Source organism: Nannospalax galili, unplaced genomic scaffold (assembly GCF_000622305.1).
Source record: "Nannospalax galili isolate Female #2095 unplaced genomic scaffold, S.galili_v1.0 scaffold161, whole genome shotgun sequence".
Classification (NCBI taxonomy): Eukaryota; Metazoa; Chordata; class Mammalia; order Rodentia; family Spalacidae; genus Nannospalax; species Nannospalax galili.
Window position 1 is genome coordinate 4,128,868 of NW_008348586.1, and position 11,342 is coordinate 4,140,209.

The 11,342-nt window shown below is 46.7% G+C and overlaps 1 protein-coding gene across 2 annotated transcripts in view; it reads right to left on the reverse strand.

Annotated features, from left to right (window-relative positions):
- Positions 1–11,342, reverse strand: part of Sh3pxd2a (SH3 and PX domains 2A) — a 240,031-nt gene that overhangs the window by 189,138 nt on the left and 39,551 nt on the right. For both annotated transcript variants that reach the window (XM_008845692.3, XM_029569679.1), the window contains exon 2: positions 3,383–3,463. In XM_008845692.3, coding sequence (XP_008843914.2) covers positions 3,383–3,463 — 81 coding nt within the window. The remainder of the gene's footprint in view (positions 1–3,382; positions 3,464–11,342) is intronic.

Here is an 11,342-nt window from a genome sequence, read left to right on the forward strand (position 1 = left end):
GAATACCTAAATAAACACTAGACAAAATTATATGGATGGGAAGAGAGCTGCCACCTGATCCAGAAAGGTTGCGAGCAGCTCGCCAGCAGAATGGCGTCACACCAAGAAGGAGGTCCTAAGCCCCCAACCCTTCAACTCTGCAACACATTGACCTCATCACAGAGCAATACCATGTAACTCAGTAGATCATTCAAGTCAGGAAAACAAAAGTTAGCTCATCAAATCCTTGTTACAACCCTACCCAGTGGGTACTCTCCAAATCTTCACTCCACAGGTGAGAAAACTGGGCCTAGAGTAGTTAAGGACTCTATCTAGAGTTACACAGCCACCGAGTCAAGAACCAGTCACAAACAATGTGTCCTCAATGCCTAAACTCCAAGCCACTCTCTAACACAGTCTCCCAGAAAGTTGAGTTCTTGGGTCACCACTGACCAGAGGTAGAATGAGCAATTCTATTTATTTTTCCCCCATAGGGGCCACCATGTTGATATATGTTATTTTGTATACATGTGAGTGTGTGCCTGTGTGTCTGTGTGTGTGTGTGCAAGTGCACGTGTACATGTATAGGCATTAAGGTGTAGGAGTAGAGGTCAGAGGACAACTTGTGGAAGTTGATTTTCTCCTTCCACCATGCGGGTCCTGGGTATTGAACTCAGGTTATCAGGTTTGGTAGCAGGCACCCTTACCCACTGACTCATCTTGCTGGCCCAGAAGCCACCATGTTAAAACCAGCAACCCCAAGAAACAAAAAGTCATGAGAATAAGTGAATGAATGAATGCTACTAGAACTCATCATGGAGGGAAAAGGGCTTACAGAGATGCCACATTTGGTGGCCTAAAGGCTAAATTCTAAGGCCATCTTGACTCCTCTCCAGCTGCAACTACAGTAGTCGCTCAGCATCCATGGGGATGACTGCTTCCAGGACTCTACATGAATACCAAAACCTATGGATGCTCATCTCATGTAAAATGGTGTTCCTTCTGCATATAACCCCTGCATATGTTCCTGTATATTTCATGTCTCTAGATTAGTTACCACAGCTAACACAATGTAAATGCCACACAACTAACTGTTCTACTATGTTGTTTATGGAGCATGAAAAGAAAAGAACCTGTATGTGTTCAGGATGGAGAGGAAAAAAATTAATGTTTTCTTTCTCTTTTCCCTCGTTCTTAATAAAACAGTCTCAAGTAGCCCAGGTTGCCCTCTAATTCACTATGTAGCTGAGGATGACCTTGAACTTCTGATCCTCTTGCCTCTACCTCTCAAATGCTGAGATTACAGTTACGTGCTACCATGCCTGGTTTAAAAGTATCTTCAGGGCCAGAGAGATAGCTCACTGAGTAAAGGCACTTGCTTCCAAGCCTAATGATTTGAGTTTGATCCCCAGGATCCATATGTTGGAAGGAGAGAACTGACTCCTTCAAGCTGTCATCTGACCTCCAGACATATGCTGTGGCATACAAATGCCACCCCTCCCAAAATAAATATATCAATGTGCAAAAAAGACCTTTGATCTGAAGTTGATTGAATTTGTAGATGCGAATCTTAAGAGACATAAGAATATAGAGGATGGCCAATATGGACAAGCATGGCCACAGTCATGGCCATTCCAAAGCTAGGGCCAGCACATCACTAATCTGCTCCATGCCTGTATCCCCTCCCAACACTGACAGGCAGGAAGTGAGCCTGGGGAAGGGGAGAGGTGGAGGAGCAGCATTCCTTTCTTGTGAGATTCTATAACTTGGGAGGGGGTGGGGACCAGAACAGAAGTTCTGATTTGGAAGTTTCCTCTGGCTTCTGGCCTCCTTCCAGCTCATCAATGAGCCCTTTCAGGGTCCACTCTGCCCAACTGCATTATCATTTCCTGTCCTACACACTGTACCCATTGATGGGGTGCAGGCACATCCCACCAGTTTATGCTGGGAAGACCCAGGGAGACTGGGCAGGAATGGAGAGGGGAAGAGGAAGAAGGAAAGAGGGTCAGGAATACTTCTAATTCTGGATATGGTGACATAGTCAACCCCATATTTTTGGACTGAAAGGATCTATAATGAAGAAAGTTGGCTTTTTTGACTTGTCTCATAAGTAGAGTAATAAGGACCCTGAAATAAAAGGAGGCATTAAGGGCACAAACACCCAGGCCTGTCTCTCTCCAAGATGATCCACCACCAAAGGGCTGCAAAGGAAGGCCTGGACCCCTGTCATGAGAGCTACGAGTAGATGTGTCTCTTTTTTGTGCATCTAAGTCTAAATCAGAATCACATGCTAAGGAGGAATCGAGAATACCTCAGCTTTCCCTTCTAGGTAGAGAGGAAGAGTTGCTGTTCACTCACAATGGCTCTCTAGTACTTGCTTCCGATACACGAGACCCTTCTAGTGGCCAAGTCTGTGCTCTACGACTTTCCACAACCCGCCACCTCTGGCCATTCTGATTGGTCTAGAGAGGTTGCCTGATCCAAGTCAGATCAATCAAAGCCTTCCTTGGGATTTATCAATTTGGAAATGGGGGTCAACATCTCTGGTGTTGGGAGCCACAGATCTGAAATTCAAGTGCTATTGACACCTAAGTTCCTTAGTGTGTGAAGTAACAGAAATCAAGGGCAGTGCCAGAGGGAAGCAGAGACAAGACACAGAGAGCTGATCCTGGTTTTAGATATGCCTGAAACCCACTGCCTCTCCATCCTTCTCACCACCTAGCCAATTGCATAAGCTTCTCTGGTCTATTTTTGTCTAAGTCAGTATTAGTGTAGAACATCGCTTGTCACCAAAAGACCCTAAACTGAATTAGCTACCATCAGGAGTGTCTTTAATGGTAACATGTGGCTATGTACTGTCATCTGGCTAAAGAAACACACCTATGTGAATTAGAGACACACATCTATCACCCACATGTACAAACTGGGTGGCAAGTGCCTTTTTTGGTTAGGTAGACAGATGTGGGGCTATGTCTAGTATGCATCTGTTGTTCTATAAATGACTTATTTTCAGTTTCAGTCTTCTTTGCATGTTTGCTTTTCTTTGCTAGCAATGATGCAGTTTATGTTTCATCTTAGATGTTTACAGACATGTCTGTTCAGGCACACAGTGCCTACAGCCACCCTCCTGCCTTCCCACAGCCTCCACCCCCAGGCGAAGGAAGGTGACAAAGCATGACTGTCAAGATCATTTAAAGAAGCCAATAAAGCCCGAGTGTCTGCACGCAACAGTTAAGGTGGTGACAAGCCCAGCTCTCCTGTATGGATTCCCTCATCTGTCCCTGTATGCCACGCTAGATTCTGGCCCTTGGCTCTGGTGAAGACTCTCTGGAGGAGGGAGGATGTGAAAGAGAGCAGCCCACCAGAGAGACTCAGGTTACCATCTGAGCTCTGGCCAACTCACCTGCAGGTCAAAGAATTTGCTGTACCTCCGGTAGATGGTCTGGGAGGTAGAGTCGGACCAGGTCACATTGATGATATATACCTGTGGGAGAAGAAGTGAGAGTAGGTGAGCAGGTGAGCAAGGCTGGGCTCTAAGCAGGGCCAGACATCGTTTCACATGACTGGGAGTACACCACAGCCAGGGCCATTCTCATCTGTGACCAGGGCCTAGCTCAGAGTCAGGTACCATGTGGATGCTATAGTGTATGCCAACACACACACATTCACACACACATATGTGTACACACAACAAACACATGCAAAAATACATACTAATACACACAAAGATACACATACTTATATACACATACATACATATGTATAAGCATATATACACATGCATGCACATACATGCACACACACATACACACTCTCACACACATGCAAAGGTACACACATACACTCGCATACTCACACATATGCACACACACTGACACACATACACATGCACGTACACATACACTGACACTCATATACACACATGTACAAACATACACACACATTCATACACACATACATGCACACACTCATATACATACACACTCACATACATGCATGCACACAGATATACACACATATGCACACATACACAAATATACACTCACACATGCACAGAGATGCATACACACACACACACACACACACACACACACACACTCACTCACTCCCCACCAGAGGCATTCAATAGAATGCCAAAGATGGTTTTCTTAGGATAGGATTAAAATTTCCTTCTCTTTATTTATATATGTTATCTACAATGAACATAAAATTCAGGTCACTGCAGTTTTTTAAGCAGCTGATTTCCACTGGTCCTCAACTTTCTAATGAATGAAATTGCATAAGGGGACCTCCCAAATTGTAGGTCCATGGGCTCCACACTTTGAAATCTGCATGGGTAGACCCAGGCGTGGGGAACTGGGATATCTACACCATGGACAAACCCAGGTCACTCAGCTGCAGTTTCCATCCCCAGTATTACTCTGAACAATGCTTCAGGAGACCATAAGCATTTCAGAGATGTGTGACTCACCTCAGCCTCTCTATGTCCTGAGAAGCTGCTCAGAAACGTTCACTACATTGAACAAGGAAGGTGGGCCTCTGGCCTGATTCACAGGAGACGTGGAACGGAACACATGGAAGATCTGAAACCTTCTCTCCTGGGTCCCTCACAAAGGCAAGAATTCTAGGGTCAGGCTGTCACCCTGTTTCCTTAGCTTTTTAGTAGACTATACAGGGCTATAGTCTCAAGATACCATGGAAGGCTGCCTGGCCTAGGAAGTCTCTGGGGAAGGAGAGAAGGTTCCTTGCCCACACACTGTGATTGTTAGTCTTCTTGGTTCTGCACCCCTGGGAAAGGCCTAAACTAAAGACGCCCCTCCTATCCTCGCATAGCCACATGACTATTCTTCTGACCTCCCTGACACAAATGGGACACAGGGGAGACCTCTGGAGAGACGAGGAGGATATAGGTGCCCAGCGGTAACTTCCATGCCTGGATGCTCATCAGAATTACCTGGGAGCTGCAGAAATGCAGGTTTCCAGGTTCCTGCTGAGTAAGTCCAACTCCATGGGCCCATGGGGCTTTTCCAGTGAGAATCTCATAGTCAGAGAGGCCAGGATCAGGCCACAGGAAAAAGGAACTTCAGCAAAGAGGAGAAGCATTTAGGCACCGTGAGTCAGACTTGCACACTCCCCAGCTGCAGGGAGCAGGACTTGCACACAGGAGTGCTAAGGCCTTATACTCGGTAGCTCAGTCAACAGTCAAGGATATTTGCTCTGAATCCTGTCTTCCTACCCTTTCATGCTAAGTCAACATCATGCTATAGATAGTGTTTGTTCTGAAATACAACCATGGAGACGCCATAAAGCCAAGCAATTAGGATGGATGTTGCCATTCAGAGATGGGGCATTTATGACAGGAGACTCTGATAAGGAAGAACAAATAAAAGGTCATCCCTATCCACATGAGCTCAAAATGAACTACTGGTTTATTATACTAAATATGGTCTGGGGGTGAGGCTCAGTGGTATAGCACTTATATGTGGGGTTCAGTGCTCGATCTCCACAGTAGTGAAGATGAAGTGATGATGATGATGATGATGGTGTTGGTGATAAAGTTGGGCATGGTGGTGCATATCTGTAATCCCAGCATTTGGTAGGTGGAGGCAGAAGGATCAGGAGTTCAAAGTTATCCTCTACTACGTAATGAGTTTGAGGTCAGTCTGAGCTACACAAAACCCTGACTGATAGAGATATGCTTTGCTTTATGCTGTATTTAAACACCTATACAATAATTATAAAGCCATTCAGATAACTAAATGTTAGCTAATGGTTACGTAACTAAATGTACTATATACTAGTATAATATATTTACATGTTTCATCTTTAGCTCCATGGTTATTCTCATGTGGTACAGGAGGAAGATGAGGTCCAGAGAAGCTAAAGAAGTTGCTAAAATGGCACGGCTAATAAAATACAGAACAAAAGGCTTTAACTGAGTCCTTCCTGAATGTCTTGATCACACTAGATATTTTAGTTTTTCTGCAACTGCCTGAGGCAGGGTAAATTATAAACAACAGAAGTTTATTTGGTTCCTGAGACTAGGAAGCCCAAGAGCATAGTGCTGACAAGGGCATCCATGGAACGAGGCAGGGGGACAAATGAGTGCAAGAGACAGAGAGGAAATGAAGCCAAATTCATCCTTTTTACCAGGAACTGGGTTCCGTGACAAGGACATTAATCCATTCAGGAGGGCAGAGCCCTCCTCACCACACCATCCTCCTCCTGTTATAATGGCAGTTACATTTCAACAGAAGTTTGGAGGGAACATTCATTCCACAGCTACTGGCCTGTCTCTCTATATGTAAATTTAGGTCTGTAATATTTAAATCAAATGACTTGATCAGACTAAACATCTTTTAAAGAAAGCTTCAGGTGGCCAGAAAAGTCTAGATAACCTCGTGCAGCGCTTAGCCTGGAGGAACACAGAGGAAGAAGAGCAACTCCGAGGGCCTAGGATGAAGCAGACATAGACCTTGGGGCTCAGACAGAGGTCATCATTCAAGAACGCAGCAAAGCTGGGTCAAAATGCATGCACAGGCACAATGCGTGATGGGACTGTGGAAGAGACGCTGGATTGCCACAGGGTCATTATCCACCCAATGGTCCCTCCCCTCTTCCACCTGCATGTCTCCTTGCCCCAGGTCCCCAGACAGAGAGCAGATGTATGCCTGTGCCAGGTGCTGCCTGATGGCTTTAAGTAATGAGTCTCTGAGCAGCCATGCCCACCAGGAGAAAGCAGGTCTGCAGGTCATTAAACTGTGGCCATCCTCCTGGGCCTGTGAGGTGGAGCTCAGGAAGGACTTAACTGGAGCTTAACACCCATGCTCCATCCTGTGTGGTAATTAGGGGCTTCCCTTCGCCTCCCAGGGAGAATAAATCACAGGTTCACAGCTGGGCAGCTGGAAAGATGCAGGGAATCCTGGCAGTTGGGAAGATGCAGGGCCTTGCACATGCTAAGAGACCCCTTCTTTGGCAGAGGAGGAACCTAGGCTTTAAGACAGTGATTTGTCTGGGGCTGGAGAGATGGCTCAGTGGTTAGAGTACTAACTGCTCTTGCAGAAGACCAGGCTTCGATTCCCAGCACCCACATGGTGGCTAGGAACCGTCCTTAACTCCAGTTCCAGGGGAATCCAGCGTCCTCTTCTGACCTCCGAGGCATTGCATGACACAGGTACACTCACATACACGCAGACAGTACACTCATACACATAAAATAAAAATAATAAAATATTTTTTTAAAAAGTGATTTGTCAACTAGGGCATGACTCAAGTGAAGGGAGAATTCTAGAACCAATCTCAGCTGGATCTCATTCCCAGCACTCACTTTAGTGGCTGTGAGACCTCAGCCTGGCCTCTGGGGCCCTCAAACTCCTCCTCTATATAAGGGTGGCTACCTCAAGGCTGCCAAGCTCAATGCACACATGGGTGTCACTGTAGTGTGCTCACTTAGTGTAGAGCTAGGACAGGAACCTATATATCCTAACTCCTAAGTATCATGGACATGTCCCCTCGAGAGAGTCTGTTGTTCTTTCCTCTTCTAAAATAGTAAAATGTTTGCCTTGCAGGCATGAGGATGGAGTTCTATCTCTAGCACCCATGTTTAAAAAAAAAAAAACAAAAACTAGGTGTTCTAGTTTGCTCTCAATTGCTGTGACAAAACACTCTGACCAATACCAACTTGGGGAGGAAAGGGTTTACTTGGCGTACATCTCCCAGATCACGGTTCATTGCTGAGGGAGCCCAAGGTAGGAACTCAGGGCAGGAACCTGGAGGCAGGAGCTAGAGCACAGGTCATGGAGGACTGCTGCTTTTTGACTTGGTCCCCTAGCCCATGCTCAACCTGCTTTCTTAATACAGAACAACCTGCCCAGGGGTGGCACCACCCACAGTGGGCTTGGCCATCTTACATCACTCAAAAATCAAGAAAATACCCCATAGACATGGCCAGAGGTCAGTCCAATGGAGGAAATTCACCAATTGAGGCTCCCTCTACCCAGGTGTGTCAAGTTGACAACTAAAGCTATCCAGCACACTGGGTGTAGTGGTGCATGCTTATAATCGCAGCATTGAGGAGAAAGAGACAGGTAGGGGGATCTCTGGGGTTCTCTGGCCAGTCAGTCAGTCCAGTTTACTTGGCAAGCTCCAGACCAGTGAGAGGAGTTGTCTCAAAAAATGTGAATGACCATCTAAGGAAACACACACACACACACACACACACACACACACACACAGAGCACACACGCATACTAACCACACATATACATGCACATACATGAGATAGTCAAAACTTCCTAAAGATTCAATTCTTGACCTGAACCGCACCAAAGGCACATGCATTGGAGAACCAGAGGAAAGGGGTGACAGAAAGCTGTCCTGTGGTCAGCCACAGCTACTCAGCCAGGACATGGCCATGATTTCCCCCAAAATGCATTTTTTCCTCACTTACCAAAGGACTGCTCCCCTAACACTTTGTGTCTCACTTTATGGGGCCAGTGGGCACAACTATGAGTCAGATGTGGGGGTGGGGTACAGGCTCCCAGCCCCATGTTTTCCCAAACAGCTGGGACACACCAGAACTCCCCACCTCTCTCCAGCTTCTGAACCAGTCAGAGTCCTCCTGGAGATAAGGCCAGAGATCTGAGGACAGACTCCAGACTCTATCCTCTCATCCTGACAGGATGCTCTCTGCTTTCTTCCCAACCATGAACAGCCTAGATTATCACTCAGATGAGCGACAGATGTGCAGAATTCCAGCCCAGCCCAGCCCTAGCCCCCTCACCCCAACTCCAGAGTTCCTTAAGACTCCCTGAGCTGGCTCTGGCAGCACTGGAAACTTTAGAGATAAAGTGCAGAGAAAGAGCAGGTGTCAAGAAGAGGGACAGGGCAGAGGTCACTTGAGAAAGCCAGCTCTGTTTACTGGCCCAGATAAATCCCCTTCTGGTCTCAGAAGCTGCTGAGATAATATTACCCAGCAGCTGGGTTTCAAGAAAGGCCTGGTAATTAAACATCCTGCTTCTAAACACAGTACATGGGCTTACGTTTCCCTGGGTGGAGTTTCCTTTCCTTCTGGATTTTAAAAATGCATGGATTCGATTTCCAGGTCTGCGGCAACTTTGGGCAGATGGGAGGCAGCTAGGAAGCCTTGTTAGAGACCAGCAACCATGTTCAGCTTCCCCTGGGTCAGACTGTCATGCTCTCTGTCTACAAAGGGGGAGAATTCCCCAACAGGGATACAGTGTAGGGGTTCTCAGTGGACACTCAGAACAGTACCTCATCACTCAGCCTCCCATCACTTAGTCTCCCATTCTGAGGTTCAGTTCATGAAACATGGCCATATTTGGGCCTTCCAAACTTGTCTGCCCAGTAGGCTCTGCTGTCCTCTATGAACCCAGTTCCTTTGAACAGGAACATGACCTTGATATAAATCAGACGTACAACTCACCTCCAACGCACTGAGAATAAGCTCAGTTCCATGGAGTAACCCAACCATTTCTAGAAGGCCTCAGATCTTCCCTGGGTTTGGTCAGAAATGCAGCTAAATGTTTATTGTTATTAAGTGTCTATTGCTGCTTTAGCCACAGAAAATACAGTGATAGGCAAGGAGCTAAAAGCTGTAGAGGGAATAGTACATCTCAATGGCATTGTGGTTCCAATTTACTGGGGAAAGCCTTATTTTCCCTGGCTCCTTGCCCAGCTGATGCTGGACCCAGGCCAAATGGAAACTCCTTGACAATGTACCTCCACCTGCTCACCTCACCAAAAGGCTCTGTGATCAGGTGCTAGGACTAGGGCCACTGTACACAGTTGAGCAAACTGTTCACAGATTGCCCAGTCAAGGGCACAAGTAGGGGAAAATCTAACCTAATATTATCAGTTCTCAGGCTATGTGTTTCACTTGGAGGCTGCAGTCACATGATAAAGGGTACTTTTGCTTTCGCTGTCACTGTTTTCTAGGATCTGGAAGGTCATAGGATCACTTCAAAGTTTCTTGAGTCTATGGATGGAAAGAGGCTTAATATTTGGGATTATATAGTTTCAAGGCTATGGCCCCGGAACCAGAATGAACACAATTCAGAACCAATAAACAGGAGCCTATATTTAGGATCACAGTCACTGTACTGGCTTCCTGTTAAGGATGTTCCCCTGCCAAGCTCTTCCTCAAGAAGTTGATACCCATCTCAGATACCATTAAGCCCTACCCTACCATTCAAAATGTTCCATGCACTTGGATTTGTCATGGGTGGTTAAGAGAGAAGGTGGCACATAAGTCCCTCAATCCAGCCAGGTTGGTCCTCTAGATTCTGACCACCCAGCAGGGCAGAGGACCCAGGGCTGATGCTCCCAATGCAAGTGGCTACACCAAACACTGGGCCAATGATGTATGCCTTCTTCTTCTGAGGCTCACTTGGAGGCAATGGTGGTACTAGTATTAAAGGCCCTTCTTGACACCCAGAGAAGGAGCCTGCTAGAGTGCCACCATCCAACCTGGAGTCTGTGTGCACACCCTGCAGTGCTCAGAGCCTGCAGTTTTCACCATCAGGGCGGTTACGATATCCACCCTTGTTTGCTAATTGCCGGAGCAGCACGACCCAGAGCCTGGCACATGCTGTGTCAGTCTCTTCAACATGGGTGAGTCCATTCCTCCCCAGTCTCCCCACAGGCAGAAAACTTCTTGCCTTCCCCTGGCCTTTAGTCTGCTAGACTGAGATAATGACGGGCTCATTCAATGAAAAATTGTCCATGGAGTTTGGAGCAACAGATGTCTATGGGCACACTGGAGATAGCGCTCTAGCCTCAGAGGTAAATCCTTAGTCGATAAGGGATAGAATACAAATCCTTCTAACTGGGTACAAGGTTTTTGCCACCCTGCCAGTAAAATCACATTTAATAGTCCATGGTCACTTGGTTACAGTGTTTTGGATGGGGTGGGGGGCTTAAGGGGCTGGAGTCTTTAGCCCATATGGCCTCAAACTCACTATATAGTCAAAGATGGCCTTGAACTTCTGATCTTCCTGCCTCCTCTTCTTATATGCTAAGATTATAGGCATATACCATCATGCCCAGTTTATGTGGTGCTAGGGCTCAAACCCAGGCCTTCATGCATGCTGAGTAAGTACTCTATCGATTAAGCTACAGCATAGCCCTAAACTCAGCCTGAGAACATTGAGCACCTTCAGAACTTGTCTGGGTGGGTGTTACTTCAGGATGACAATGCAGATTTGGGGAAGAGCCACCATTTAGAAGTCTGGATTTAGAAGATAGCTTCCACTTCACCATGCATACCCACAGGCTGCCTGCAGGGTTAACGACCCTTTCCAGTCCTCAGTCTCCCCCCGCCACCCCGCGCCCCCCCCCCCCCC